This window comes from Notechis scutatus, chromosome 1 (assembly GCF_049901735.1).
Source record: "Notechis scutatus isolate UNSWTSFEM ecotype Mainland chromosome 1, rNotScu1.2, whole genome shotgun sequence".
NCBI lineage: Eukaryota > Metazoa > Chordata > Lepidosauria > Squamata > Elapidae > Notechis > Notechis scutatus.
This window is the reverse complement of record NC_142009.1, coordinates 157,168,818-157,185,163: the sequence shown is the minus strand read 5'-3', so window position 1 is coordinate 157,185,163 and position 16,346 is coordinate 157,168,818. Positions and strand designations below refer to the sequence as shown.

The 16,346-nt window shown below is 39.9% G+C and overlaps 1 protein-coding gene across 14 annotated transcripts in view; it reads right to left on the bottom strand.

The window, feature by feature from the left end:
* The window catches only part of TFAP2B (transcription factor AP-2 beta), a 70,586-nt gene that overhangs the window by 27,669 nt on the left and 26,571 nt on the right, over positions 1 to 16,346 (bottom strand). For all 14 annotated transcript variants that reach the window (XR_015746421.1, XR_015746422.1, XM_087949139.1 and 11 more), the window contains 2 exons: positions 5,427 to 5,646; positions 1,452 to 1,570 (listed from right to left, as the gene is read on the bottom strand). Coding sequence is in view for 12 of the 14 variants with exons in the window: in XM_087949139.1 (XP_087805265.1) it covers positions 1,452 to 1,570; positions 5,427 to 5,646 (339 nt within the window). In the remaining 2 variants the exon portion in view is untranslated. The remainder of the gene's footprint in view (positions 1 to 1,451; positions 1,571 to 5,426; positions 5,647 to 16,346) is intronic.

Here is a 16,346-nt window from a genome sequence, read left to right as displayed (position 1 = left end):
CTTGTCTAACTTTCTCTCTTTCTATAACTCATATATAGGTTGTAAATATTTGGGCACTATTAGAAGCAGATACAATAGTACTGATAGAAAGTACCAATTTCTGCCAGATGGACTGACATTTAGCTTTACAGTGAAAAAACTGGTTGGCCCAGATGAGAAATAACATTGTTATAAAATATATATTAACAATCATAACAGAGCTAGTCTGCTCTACTGGTTAAGACATGAGCCATAACTCAGGAGAATGTGAGTTCTAGTTCTGTCTTAGACATAAAACTCAGCTGGGTGACTTTGGGCCAGTCACTCTAGTCTCTTTCTGGAGTTGAGACTCTAGAAAGAGTGCAGAGAAAAGCAACAAAGATAATTGGAGGCTAAAACATATAAAATACGACTGCTGAAATGGGTATGTCTACTTTAATGAAAAGAAAGACTAGGAGTGACATGATAGCATGTCACTTCTCTTCAATTGTTTTGCAAATAGTTGCTATTGATAAAAAAATCATTCTGGTTTCACTTCTATTTCACTGCCCTATATCTTCTCTCATTATTATTTCTTTTTAACCTCTGGTATGTTCAATATTTAACTATTAGTCTGATGAAATGTTCTGTTGTCCAAGCAAACATATGACATAAACATTTATTTCTTTTAACTTTGTTTTATTGGGGGCCCAAAGGGGGAATACCACACTGGAGTTGGCTACTAGATTGATAGCAAACCCCCCTCCCCCCTCCATTTCCCTGCTTCCCCTGGCCAATCTTTTAATCTCATGTTCCTGTACTGTATTTTCATTATTTATTTCATTGTTTATTTTATAGGTTTATTATCTTGCTACTGTTATGTTTACACTTCTTTTCATTTCTGGTTTTAAGTGGCCTGAAGTAACCCCATTGCAAATAAATTTAAAAATAAATATTTTCCAGAACTCTTTAGTTCTATATATATTTATTTGAGAACAAATTCCACATCTACAAATACCGTGACACTTCCTTTTCTATGCTGTATATACATTTAAGTTTGATGGAGAAGTTAGTTTGGAGGGAGTGTTATTCCCCACTCCTCAAAATGTTTTAATTAAAGTATCTTCCTCTTCCATGAGGACAGATATGGTAACCACTGCTTAGTATGTCTTAACAAGTATATATGACAACAGTGTTTAATTTTGGAAGTACCATTTAAACAGGAAAAAAATTAAGCTGGCAACTGCAGAATTCATGTAATACTGTTACTTAAAAGGAAATGCCAATCTTGCTGAATCTTAAACACAGCCCCAGTTGGGATAAGTAATGAGCCTTGATTTTCTGCTTGGCAGATTTTTCATGCCACAGCAACAACGATTCGATGCAACTTTACAAAATGTCACTTCTCGCCCAGAAGTGTCGCCAGAGGAGGTTGGGGTGCGGGGGTGCGGGGGGAGTGAGAAGAAATCGAAATGGACAGAAAGTCTGCTTACCTTCCACCAGGGAGGTGAGTAAAGTGACATTTGCTGCTTTGCGCCTGCCGGCTGGTAAATTCAAACCGATTTTTTCTAGCCGCTCTCGCAACGATCGCCCCCCATTTTTCGATTTGGCTCTGCAGTGACGAAAAAAGGAACGCGGGGATTTAAAACTCCGACGAATGTCAGAAAGAGAGAGAGAGAGAGAAAGAGAGGAGGGGGCTGAGGGGTGGGAGGCACCAAAGTCCTGGCTTTGGGCACCAGGCTTGGTGTGCACAGGGAAAGCTTCGTGGTGCCCAGAGGGCGGGAAAGAAAAAGAAACGCCGCCCCTTGGCAAGAGAGGCTCGCCGGGCCCGCTGCAACCTGAACCCCTGTTCCTTGGGCCTCGGGTTTGCTGGCTGCAAGTGAACGGGGAGGGAGGATTATGTCAGCTTTGGCCCTACTACTACCAGGAACAAACTGACTGTTTTTGGGAAAGCTGCGTCACCGGCAGCATTTAAGGGTGGTGATTTGTGGTTGTTTCTGTTGTAATTCTGCTCACAAAACACTCAAAGGGGCTAAGAAGTAAAAAGACTGGATTGGAGCCGGAGAATGACCTGGTGTGGAAAGGGAACTGTGCCACCACCCCCAGCAATATAGGGCAGATTTGTGAAAGTATGCTTTAATGGTGTGCAATAACAAAATCCAGTAAGTGTTCTGCATGCTTTTGTATAAGAAGTAATATAGTAATAATTTAGTAATAATATAGTAATAATATAGTAATAATTTCGAACAGTAATGATGCAAGGCAACAAATGCCACTTCAGAAATGAGGGTTTACAAGTGCCTGAAAAGATGCAATCCTATTGTAGCAGCTGCCTGGCACAGGAAGAGGAAGAAATCCAAAGGCAACATGGCTGTTAGGCCTCCACCAGGAGAGAAGTTGGGGCAGCAGGAAGTGGCTTTCAAGGTGTTTAGAGTGCCATATGTGTATTGTTTTTCAAATAAGCATCACCCCCTGCCTATCCGTTTCCCTGTTTTTTATGGCAAATGAATGAAATAATCACAAGTAGGGGACCACTGGAGAAAAGGGGGATGCATCAGCAATGTATTTTATTTTTGTGCAGAGCTCATTTCCAAGGCAGGGATCCAATGAAATCTAGTGAGGTGGACAGTGGTTGATCCATTTGGAAGGACAAGAGTGAGCACTGGCTTGGCTGACCATGGCCTGTGAGCTACAGACAGGATCTCTACTAGCATCTTCTAGACTAGAGCAGTGGTTCTCTAAGGGTAGTGGGGGGGGGGCTTTCAGGGGTCCTCAAAGTCAAATATTTTAACATTTCCCAGTTTTAATTTCTAATAGTCAAAATCAATAGGTATAACCCACATAAACCAAAACTCTTCGGGATCCTCAATCATTTTTAAGTATGTAAAGGGATCTTAATGTTTGTGAATCCCAGGTGAACCCCTGTTCCAACCATCATTGGCCCAATGTAGCAGTTATGACAGACTTTATATTGTCTGAGTGATGCCAGAAAAATACTAGAAGTCACTAGTGGGGAAATGATCGTAGCCTTGCAAAATTAGGGGGATATGCTCATTCTCACAGCATGTAGGTTTTTTTTGCAAATGGTCAAAATGTTTGAGTAGCATAGCTCCAGATATACTAGAGAACAGAGATTTGGAAATTTGTGATTAGAGTCTGGTTGTTTCTGGAAGACAGTTTTTACAGTTTTTTTCTGAAATTGGATGTGTTAATTTTAGGACAACCTTTTTCTGACCTCGTGCCTTCAAACGTCACACTGAGAATTCCCAGCCAGCATATAAAAGCAAAGGCTTCTCTTCAATGCTGTTGTTCCTGGAGATAGCTACTATCATGACTAATAGCCACAGTGTTGTGGTTGAGGCGCTGAATTAGGACCAGGGAGATTCAGTTTCACTAAGTGACTTGGGGCCAATCAATCTCTTAGCCCAACCTACATAGCAGGGTTGTTGTGAAAAAATTTGGAGGAAATTGCTGGTGTATACTACCTGAAGGAAATCCAGTTGGCTAATCTAATTGTATCATTGCTGCCATGGGAGGTAGGGTAGGGAGGTAGATTTTTCTTTTTAGCAGTTCTATTATATGATGGTTTTTTTTAAAAAAAAATTAAATATTGTAAGCTGCCAGGAGTCACCTATGTTTCAGTTGGGCAGCAATATATGTTTGTTTAATAAAAAATAAAATTTCCAGGATAAACATTTAAGAAATAAATCTTTTTCAAGTCTTTTCAAGCCACCCGTGCTATGATAGAGAATTCCATACTTCAACTAGGGTAGGCATTGTGAAAAGTGCCTCCATTTTATTTCTGCTGCATATTCTATCATTCCACTATAATTAATGATCCCAAGTTCTGGCATTTTGAGAAAGATAAAATAATTCCTCTCTATCAATTTCTTCCTTATCATGTGTAGTTTTATATTTCTGTTATTTCTGCTTTACTCAACTTTTACCGAAGTTGATACTTCACAATAATGCTATTAATAATGCTTTCAGGTCCTTCACTTATTTTGGTTCCTTTTCCCCCCTATTTTCTCCAACATTACAATATCATTTTTTGTGACTGAATGATAAAAACTATGCGGTTTTCCAAATGTAGTTGTATTGTAGATTGTCAATGAACTGATACTGGAAATTTTATTTTCAGAATCCTTCCCAATGATTGCCTAGCACTGGAATTCAGCTTTTTCACATTAAATTGATTTTTTTTTTAAATTGTTCACCACAGAAACAAGGCTGTATTCTTATTCTGATCTTCTATACAAAAATAATCTTCCTCACTCTCATGTGCATCATTTTACCATTACTTGCAAATGAATAACATTTTATAGTCATTTTTCCAGTTTAAAAATACCTATTCAGATTTTTTTATTAATCCCTTTTTGTTTTAATATCTTCATCAGTTTGGGGTCTTCTGGGCTTGGTCACATATTTATAAGTTGTTTTTGAACAAACTGGGAAGTACTAGTCTTCACTGTTTTACTCTTTTCCATTGTGGAACTGTTCATCCCTATTTTATCCGTTCTTTTTTATTTTTAAGACAAATATTGTGTCTATGCTTACTCAAGGGCTTTTCATGAAAGTCTTGTATTCTATAAGTCCCAATAATAACATTTGCCCAATAATGCTATCCTTAAAGTTAAGGGAGTACAAAAAAAATCAGGAACCTATTCCTTCTTCATCGTTTCCAATCATATTTAAGTTTTTACAGATCTTATAAATTCTTATAGCAATTATGTAAAATAAATGAATATTATAAATTCATACTGCGAAGAGGAACAAAATTTTAAATGATTGCTTAAGACATTTCAGGCATTTGAAACCTCATCTGCTCCTTCATTCTCCACTAGTGCAATATACCAAACTAAATGGTAAATTATAAAATTCATAACCATTAATTATTTAAAACTAATTCAATTGTAACATTCAGTTAAAACTTCCAGACAGTTTGCAGCATAGCTTATAACAACATTCAGAAATGCAAACAGGAATAATCCTAAAGTGAGGAAGATTGTAATGAAGCACATCCACCTCCTTCTAAGGCAGATAAATATCCAGTTGACCTAAGAGTCTCCATTCATAAGTACTGAGCCACCCTGGGTGAACAGTAAAGGTTGGACATTAGTGAAAAAGCTTTTTTGCCATTTGTTACCTATATCTGCTTAACATCTAGGCAGAATATTCTTGAAGCTGCGAGAAACTTTAAAATAGAAACTCCAGGATATTGATCTGAATTATAAACAGACAGAAATAACCAGTTTATTATTTAAAGAAAGTGGCCAGTCTTACAGAATTAATGAACCATATAACATGATTGGCATAATATAATGGGTGCCAGTGGCAATGACCTCCAGACTGTTAAGTATATCTCATATGCATCCACTTATATCTCTTAACTCAATGGCTGCTTATAGTAATCTTAATGCAGTTTTAATCCCATCAAAAAGTACAGATTGGCCTGCCTCATGACTTACCTTCTAAGGACTCCTCCAAGGAGGGAAGCGTTTAAGCACTCAGGAGGTGAAAGGCGCCGTTGAACTTCTCCAACAGTGACTTTGTACTTGGACGTCGAACTGAGCAAGGAGAGCCTCCCAGGTACCGAACAAAACACTTCACCTGTGTTTACAGACACACCACCAAGGAAGCCATCTTTGTTCATCATCAGAGAAGTAACAGATTTTGGAGGAACTGGAACTAGAAAGAGAGGAAAACAGTATGGGCAAGATCAGCTTGTCAAGGCAGCCCACATAGCTCATAATTGCATTCATCCTGAAGAGTTTCCTATTGATTGATAAAAAGGATTTCAAACTATTTTTAGAGGAGTGGCTGTCATTCATTTCGGGTTTCATTTATTTATATGTCACCTCTCATGAAAACATCTTCAAGTAGCATATAACATCAAAATAAATTCATTACATCATTTAAAGAAATAGTTACAATTACAAATATATTAAAAAGCAATTACCGGTTTAGAATTACAGAACATAAGCATTTTGTGAATGTAAGTTTACATTTGTGAATGTGAGCATTTTCTTCATGTGTTTAAAGTATACAGGTAGTTCTTATGATCACCACTACTAAGTAAGTCACACCTTATTTTTCAACCTTTTTGCTGTAATCATCAAGCAAATCACTTAGCCAGATTCACTTTAATCCAGCTCACCCTGTTAACTTTGCTTGTTGGAAGCTACCCTGGAAAGGTGACAAAATGGGATCAAGTGACCCCCTTGTAAATAAATGCCAAACACCAGAATTTTACAATGGAGATATTATAATGGTTCTAAGTCATTTTTTCAGTGCTTTCATAACTTTGAACAGTTGTTAAGCAAGTGATCATAAGTCAAGGACTATCTGTAATTAAAAAAGATAAAACAATGCTGATTCAGCTTTTTAATTCTCCCAGCAGACTAAATAACCTCAGAAAACATACATTTGGAAAAGTAAGCCACCCCAAAGTAATTTTTCTCTTTATGTATGAGGGAGTCAAGCACTTACTCCTATTGAAGACTTCGCTCTCTACTCAGGAAGAACAGTAGGTAGGTAAAGTAGATGTCATCTTGTTCTACTAATGTAATAGTATGTGGAAATGATCTTGGGAGACCAATAAAGAGATACTGCCTAGGGAGCAGCCAGATAAGAGAAGATAGCCTACATAGTGGGCAGAACAAGGCTCTCAGCAGGGGCCATCCCTAAATTATCAGGCTATAAAAGTGATTGGGGGAAATTTTTACTTTTAGGCTTACAAGATATTGTTAATGTAATGGAGAATTAGCTTATCTGGTCATGTCTCCCATCTGGTCCATCTGATAAAATTAAGTCAGTAGCACTTGACAAGGAAAAAAGAAGAAAGCTTTTATGATTTATGCCATGGAAAAATAGGGGAAATCAACAGCTCTGATGGGCCCCAGATTTAGAGATTTGGTTTTGTTTTTTTTGCATTTTGAATTCTGTGCTTGCCATATGTGAAATTAGCAGGTGTGCAGATACAGCTCCATGCCTCACAGTTACATACAAAAACATTAAAAAAATATGCTATGTTGATATCTTAGTGGCTGCTAACCTCTTACGTCTTTTTCTTACAGTATAGCAACCTTTTTAGCTTAACAGAGAAAGTAATGTATACTGGTGGCCCTAACAATCCTTTTTGTTAGTCATATAAGAATATATTCCATATATTAGAATATTGCAGAGAAAAGGTGTTTCTGATAATAAAAACAATGTTTGCACTTTTTCAGCAACATGAATTAAAATGATAAACCAAACTTATACTTTCCTCAGCACATGGTTAGAACAAAACTTACCCCATCTTTAACTGCTAGTTTTCAGGTCAGAAATGACTTTTTTTTTCTGTGCCAGAATTAATCTTGGTTATGTTATATTTTTAATTATATATTTAAACATATATTTTTATCAAACATGTACCTATTTACATTGCATTTGGGTAATGTTTTTAGAACATTACAAGTAATAAATAGAAAAACCATAAACATTTAATTCATTACATGTAGCCTTTAACTTACAGAGTTTGGACTGCAACTTTGTCTCTAAACAATGCAGGCATTAAGTGAGACATGCCCAATTTCTGCTGCAGTGGTTAAGTAAAGCATATTCAACTTCCCCCATTGACTTGTCGGAAGTCCCCTGGGAAGGTTGGAAATAGCAATCATGTCACAGGACATTGCAACCATCATAAATACATGATGACCCAAATTTTGATCATATGACTGCAGGGACCCTGAAAGGACCGTTTTCCAGCTCCATCGTAATTTCCAACAGTCATTAAATGAATGGTTATAAGTTGAGGGGGTTACCTGTATTTTGCTTTAGAAGATAATGTAGAGAATGAATGCAAAAAAAAAGTATGATACTAAAAGTATTAAACTCAAGCTATAATCAGTAGAGTATAGTAGCTGAAGTGTGCTCTTAGACCAGAAGAGCCATTTTGAGTTCACAAATAACCATAATGCACCCTGGGCATCTTCATTCTTTTTCAATCTAGTCCTCCTCAGAAGAGGTTGTTTTTGTAGGAACAAAATTAGGGGGAAACTGATAGTGCCTTGAGCTACCAGAGAAAAGGGTGCAAATAATAATAATAATAATAATAATAATAATAATAATAATAATAATAATAATAATAACAACAACAACAACAACAACAACAATTCTGTCTAGATAGGGATCTCTGCTGATGATATAGGCTGTAAAGGTTAATGTGTACTGACAAAAAACACATTTTGTTATAAGCTGTTTATTATTCCACTAACAAGCAAAGAAAAATAACCCAAAGAGCTTGTAATTTAAATTTGAGTGAGAATGATCCAGCTAGATCATTTTTCATTGAATACTGACTTAATATGCCTTAAAATATTTTTTTTTCTTTTTCTTTTAATTTAATGAGCCAAAAAAGCCAATATATCTCCTTTGAAAACATTCTTTCTTATGTATATATTTAATTGTGAAGGGGAACAAAGAGAATAAATTTAATTATACAAAATGAATAAAAATTGTTTGTGGCATATGTGAAATTGTAAAATATACTGTTCATACTCCTTAAGATCATCTGGTTTTGTCAATATGTTTCTTGCAGGAACAATGGATGCTAAGACAATTACATTAAAACAAATTTATTTCTTCAAAGATGATTTAGATATAAAGTTTTCTGTAGTCCTCTCTTTCCCCTTCAAAAAAGAACCCCACCAAAAACAAATATAAGCAATTTATTTCTGATGAGTTTTATTTACAATTGAATCTAAAAAAAAAACTGCTGTAATGGGCCAAATCCATTGTGTGCCAAGCCTCACGTGAGCAACCTCAATGGTTCCGGTGCATGCTAGGTCTCACGTAGGCTGAAAACAGACACCAGGAACAAGACCATAAAACACGTCACAAGGGCGTTAACTGAAATGCAGTTTGGTTTGCTAGTTTAAATTTACCATGGCATGGTTATTGGAAGATGCGATGCATCCACTAACATTCCTACGCATGTAACATAATGATTGGATAAACTCACCCCCTTTGTGTGTTCCCAATAAAAGGAGTTCCCCAAACCCTGATCGGGGCAGCTCACCCAAGATAGAACTTGCGTTAGTGTCTTTCTTGATGCATTCGGCCACCCAGTGGGCAGCCTTCCAAATGCGGAGCAAAACCGCAATTGGTGACCCCGACGTGATCCACTAAAAGGAACGGGTGCGTCTCTCTTCGACTGCCTATCTCACCCGGCCGGGCGAGCCAGTTGCAACTCAGGGAAGCCGTCTCGTGTCACGGATCCCTCCCCAGGAATCTTCATCAAAGAAGACATCCTCCTTTCAGGTGAGTATGGGCGGAAAATTCTCCAAAGAGCAGATGGCACGTTTGCAGGAATTGGAAGAATTAACGAAGAGTTCAATTCGTATTTTTGGGAGTCAGGGCAAAATGCTCCTGATTCCAACTAAAAGGACCTTATCACCCTTTGACTTACATTTACATACAATATCCGGCTTATCCGGATAAAGGGTCCTTGAAAGTCTCCACATGGCAACGTTTGGGTGATTATTTTCATGATAACCCCAGGGCTCCACCAAAATTCTGACCACGTGGAGGACAGTCATGGAATGCTTAACAATCCATGGCTCAGCGCTGACTAAAGCCCCCTGGGGATCCTCCTCCTCCCTATGCAGCTGAAACCAAGACAAAGGACGCTTTCCCATTAAAAACTCCCCCCACTGCTCCTGAACCCCTGAGTTCTCCTAACTTAAATTCAGCGAAGGATCAAACACCCATGGGAGCATTCGCACAAGCCATGGTGCAGGGACGCAGAGAAGGCTCTCTTACTCTAGAGGAGGTCTCTCTCTGTCCCTTTGATGCCGAGTTCGTAGAGAAGCTTCAGAAAGCCATTCATAGGCAAATCTCTAATGAAGAAGCTTCTGTTAAAACTGGCTGTTGAAAATGCTAATGAGGATTGCAAGAGGATTCTACAGCCTCTATCTGCGGGGGGCTTCCCTCTCCGGACTATATGTTTGAAAGTAAACAAGAAAGCAGCAAGGAAAAAGAAATGGGAGGGCAACCCCTAGTGGGCTGGCCTTTCCAGAGAACACAGATTGATTTCACCGGAGTACTAACTCCATACGCATATCTGGGCTATAAAATGCTTTCTGCTACTGCCTATCCTTCACTTCCTCTTTGTCTCTACCTTCTCAACCCACCTTGGTTCAACTATCTGGGTACCATAGACTGGTACCATAAATCTTTCCTGTCTTTAACCACTGATATTCTTTCTCCATTGTTTGAAGCCCTTACTTGGGGGAAAAGCCTGCTGACACAATATCCTTGCAGCAACCTAAGCTTCAAGCAATACATCACCACAAAGAGCTGAACTTGCTGCAACCATATTAGTCTTCCAGAATTTTAACGAACCCATCAACTTGATCTTAGACAGCCTATATGTTACTCAAATAGTCTCTACTATCCATGACTCTTACCTCTCTCCTGCAATTGATAAAAACCTCCTCTCTCTTTTTGTTACATTACAACACCTTGTTGCACAGCGTCAACATCCTTTCTTTGTAGCACACATTCGTAGCCACCAACCCTTCCCAGGAATCCTCCAGGAAGGCAACGATGTGGCGGATCAAGCAGCTGCAGGCATCATGACATCACACACATTGACTCCTTGGGAGAGTCATTCTTATTTCCATCAAAACACCAAAGCTCTCATGAAACATTTCAACCTCACGATGGCAGAAGCCTCAGCCATTAGGCAACAATGCCCCACCTGTAGTCAACAAGCCCATTCCATTCCCTTAGGGGTAAATCCCCGCGGGTTGAAAGCCTGCGAAATATGGCAAATGGATGTTACTCAATTTCCTTCATTTGCCCCCTGGAAGTATCTGCATGTTACAATTGATACTTATTCAGGGTTCATAATGGCAACTCCGCAAAGAGGAGAAGCCTCCAAACATGTCATCAATCATTGCATTCGCACTTTTGCATCGTTGGGACGCCCAAATGAAATAAAAACAGATACTGCATACACTAGAGAGGGCTAACTTAACGCTAAAAACAGCGTTAGAACGAAATTTGATCAAAGGGAAAAGAACCCTTGGCCTCCCGGCGATGCAAGACACTCTTAATCTCTGTCTTTATACCCTCAACTTCCTCAACCTCTCTGGCAACCCTGCTATGACAGCAGCGGAGCGGCATTTTTCCTCCCCCTCCCCTGATTCTCCCAAACCACAGGTATACTACCGCCAACTGCCAGACCCTACTTGGAAGGGTCCTGCTGCTCTCCTCACCTGGGGTCGTGGCTACGCAGCTATCCAGCTTCCAGATCGTGTCCTGTGGGTTCCTGGACGGCACATCAGACCATACCACCCCAAAGTAGAAAAGTCACCACCTGCAGACATATCAACATGATTCGCCTCGTTGCCTTGCCAACCCTCTTCCTCTTTCTTGCTGCACATGCCTCCAAGGTCTCCATTCCATCTCGAGTGACATACTTCACGCCAGGTACTCCCCTCCTGCTGACCTGCACTGCATCTGGGGACATCTTTCCCCCTTACCTCAGATGGTCAACGCTCCCTAAGCCGTGGCCCCACATCTCCAGCAATGCTTCCTTCCAGATCAACACTTTTGAACATCCCCTCGAACTACACTCCTCATACTTCGCCCCACTGCCACCACCTATTATTGCTCCGGTCGACGCCTCTATGATTCCATAAGCAACATTTATGAATCCTGGACAGTCCTTAGACCCGTTCATCTCGTCATTATCACAGACAATTCGCAAGTCAGCCTGACATTTATGCTCAGGCCACCCCTTTCTACATCGAATTAAGAGATCGCAGAACTCTGCCAGCGCATCAGATGGTTGCACCCCCTGCCTGACCAAAACCACGCAGGCAGGATCCACTCAAATAACTCTCATCTACCATACCCAACAACCGCAGAAGTGCCTTCCTACGGGAAAAACTTGCCAAAACAATGGGACCATGTACCATCTATGCAAGATGAACTCAAAAACCATTTGCTACGATCCCAAGGCAGCTGTACGTCTCAACGTCACCTTATGGGCAGGACTTCCAAAACCTCTGGCAGATCCGATCCTGAAGGGGAAGGAAAACTTTATTACCTAAACCACACCACCGTGCTCAAGGACGGTACTAACCCAATTGTTTTAATCTTTGATGTTTGTGTTGCTTGTTCTAAACCAGGGGGACATTCATGTGGGTCGGATGACTGGAAATCAACGTACGCTCACAATCATAAATACTTGTGTCATACACCCATTAACTGGGCCATGGGAACCCCAACCACTGGACCCCTTGTGGAGGTTCCGTTGAGTGCTCGGGTTGGTCTTGTGTCTGTGATTATACCGGGGAGGGTACTCAGGTTGCAATCATCTGTCACATTTCAAACGAATATCAGGGTCTACCACAGACAATAAGGTAGAAATCACTATCTCCAGGCAACACCCTGCCTTGGAAACTTATGGTATAGGGATTGATGGCACAGGAATAGACCCAAATACTTACATTACCATAAAAACTGAAATAATTTATGAAGGCGAGGAAACATCATTAGGCTGGTCAGTATATAATGATTTAAGGAAATTAGAAAAAGCCCCTGATACCAGCATTATTGCAAAAACTTGTTCATGGATATGGCAGAAAAAATTGCAAAACAACTTGCAGTAACCAATTGTTTTGTCTGTGGGGGAACTACCACAGGAGAACAATGGCCATGGCAAGCCTTAGAAGCCTCGCCATCTCTGTTTAATAACATGTCTTCTGTAGGAAACATAACAGCTAGAATAGCTTCCGATCCACTTATCTGGACAATTACCACTAACTTAATTGGTAGAAACTGTTTTCCCGAAATGGATCCACTCCAGTAGGACACCTCCTTTGCTTAGGTACATGGGATAACTCCTACCAGACTTGGACAGTACCTGACAATGCTACCACCACACCTGCCAAATTCAACACTTCCCTCCTACCTTATCTCTATGACACAACATCCTCTCAAATTTGGACAGCTCCAAATAACATGTATTGGATTTGTGGTAACCTAGCCTATCCGTCCCTTCCAGCAGATTGGCAAGGGTCATGTGTATTGGGGTGGATAAGACCTTCCTTTTTCCTCCTACCGATCTCCATCAAGCAAGAACTGGGCATCCCTGTGTATGATACATTATCCCACAAGAAAAGAGACACCGATAATACCTTTGCAGGTTTCCCCTGTCAATCAGAATATGAAGGGGACACCTGACCTCAGAAAGAATCGTCTGCACCTTCAGCATTGCTAGTTGGGCCCAAGACGGCTCCTGGGGGTACAGAACCCCCATATACATGATTAATAGAATTATGCGTTTACAAGCTGTTTTAGATTTAGCAGGACAACGTATAGACAAGGCTCTAAACACTCTAGCAACTGCTACGGACAAATTACGCACAGCTGTCTACCAAAATCGCTTAGCTTTAGACTACATACTAGCCAAAGAAGGAGGGGTATGTGGTAGGTTCAATCTTACGAACTGTTGTCTTCAAATTGACAAAGTTGGCAAAGTAGTAGCACAATTAACAACTGAGATGCGACAATTAACCTACAATCCTAATCAAGTATGGCAAGGTATTGATTTTAAGAATATTTTTAGTTCTTGGTTCCCTAAACTACCAGGATTACAAGCCATAGTAGCTCTCATAGGTATGATTGCTGCAGGATGCGTTATTCTTCCATGTGTATTACCAATATTTGTTCGTACCATCTCCAATAGTCTGTCTTTATTAGCTGAAAAGCGTGCCATTGCACAAGGTTAATGCCCTCTGGGAAAAAGAACCTCTGTACAAAGTCATACCTCAGAAGACCCTGATGCGTGCGCCGCACAAGTTTTTGCATGGGTAGTGATGAAGATCCAGAAGAAATTCCTCCATATAAAACTAAAACAGAGGAGATGCTGTAATGGGCCAAATCCATTGTGTGCCAAGCCTCACGTGAGCAACCTCAATGGTTCCGGTGCATGCTAGGTCTCACGTAGGCTGAAAACAGACACCAGGAACAAGACCATAAAACACGTCACAAGGGCAGTTAACTGAAATGCAGTTTGGTTTGCTAGTTTAAATTTACCATGGCATGGTTATTGGAAGATGCGATGCATCCACTAACATTCCTACGCATGTAACATAATGATTGGATAAACTCACCCCCTTTGTGTGTTCCCAATAAAAGGAGTTCCCAAACCCTGATCGGGCAGCTCACCCAAGATAGAACTTGCGTTAGTGTCTTTCTTGATGCATTCGGCCACCCAGTGGGCAGCCTTCCAAATGCGGAGCAAAACCGCAAAAAACCTGTCATATTTTGGAGGTGTGTGTATAGTTTAACAGCAAGTATGCTGATCAACCAACAAATCATTTTAATTTACATAAAGCCTCCCTGAATATCTTCACTCTCCTTATTTCTTTTTCTTCCAGTCATTGATACAAAGTATTCAAGTTCCTGGTATATTTGTGTACCTTTATTAGAGTCCCAATCTATACAGAGCAAAGAAACAAGCCCTTACAACAGGATTTCCAAATCTCCTCCAACATCTTCATAGTATAGTATAGCATGGGCCTTGTTGTAAGAAGGAAGTCCCACTTATTTAACTGGTACTACTGATTCTTCAAAAATGTGTTTGATAAACAAAATAATGAAAGTACTGTAAGATAAGTAGTCAAATATCTGCATACAAGAATCATCACCTGCCAGAAGACAAAGAATCATCATACTCCTGCCAGAAGACAAAGTAGCTTAAAAACTATCAGGTGCAAGTGGTGTGGAATAGCAGTACTAGAACATCTAAGCAGAAAACAATTTTTCCACTATGTTTTATATAAATTCTGTGTTATTACCATGACAGAAGCCCTGTGACAATTGCAGAAACCCCAGCTCTGAGATAAATGTCCTAGATCTGACCAAATGGGCCTTCTTTATAGAAAATTGGCTATGTGTCTGATGTTGGTTCTCTCATTGCTGTTGATTGTGATCTCATACTTAAGCAGATGAATTTTGAGTCTTCTAGGGTGAAACTTTGAAACTTCAGCCAATCCATTCTCCATTCTAAACTATTTTGAGGCCAACCTCTCTGATCTCCATCAAGCATTCACTTTCAAATCAGTATCTAGGATGAAGGCCACCAATATCTAGGCAGGTAAGCATTGTCCAGTTTCAGTAACCAATGGCAGGCATTAGGGAGCTCTCAGAATGCTTCTTGCAATCCTTCCTCCAGTCTCTGCTCCTGTCAACCCGGGCTATTTTTGTCCACCATCCTCAATACCATATTCTTCTATAGACCAGGTAACAGGCATAGAAAGAAGCGTGAAATGAATAGGAGTTTGCTCAATGCCCCTGCTAAGTTCAGTCCTTTCTTTGCATCTGTTACCTGCCAGTCAGGCTATTTCAGGACACGGGTGCAGCACTAAACCTATGTTCAGAAATAGCCCAACTGCCAGATAACTCGTTGGTAAGGAAGGAGAAGCAAGAAGAAGGATCACTGAAAGCACAATCCATAGCATGAAAACTCAGTCCTCAACTAATGTTGGAAAGCAAAGGTGGTAGTGGCAATGAGTGACCAAGGACTCCAGTTCTGATCTTGTGCCCAGCTGTGTCCAGATAGAGCCAAGGAATGGCTAAAAAGATTTCTGAAATTAGGCAACAGATTGCTGCATATAGTTGAAATGAAATGGGTAAAATGGCATCCACATATCAAGGACAGAAGTAACCACAGTGTGTTATAGAAAGAGGGATAGGAATCAAGATCGGACCAGGGAGAATAAATGCTTAATTAACAGGTCATGGTAATAGGTAGAGTATAGCACTCTTCCATGAGTCTTTGGAGAAATTTAAAAATAATAATAATAAATAGCATGGTTTTATGTAACTTTTTTGGCAGAGGCAGCAGAAAACTTGTACCTGGGCTGGCAGAAATGGCAACATGCAGTTGGCAGAAATTAGCTCTCTTTCACAACTTAAACTGACCACTGAACATCATGGAACTAGTACCCTTTCTGAACACTATTGGTAGCCTGTGCCTGACCTGCAAATGTGATTGCTGAAATATGGCTTTTGCTGTGGTTTTAATCCCTAGTCAGCATATTCTGAATTGTAGCAGCCATGGCCAAAGTTCTTGATTTGATTAAATATTCAGAACACTACTAGGCTGGATGGAACATTTTTCCAAAAAAAATAATAATCTGAAGAACAAGACGGCAAACTATTTCTGGATTGATGTCAAGAAAACCCGTATAGTTGTATCTTTGTAGGTAGCTGAAGTTGAGTTCAGTCTGAGGCCATCTTTACCTTCATTCTCATACTAGCTAGGTGAGCTTAATAGCAAAGGATTTCCCCATCGCAAAATTATTTAATCATTGTTAAAATAGGCA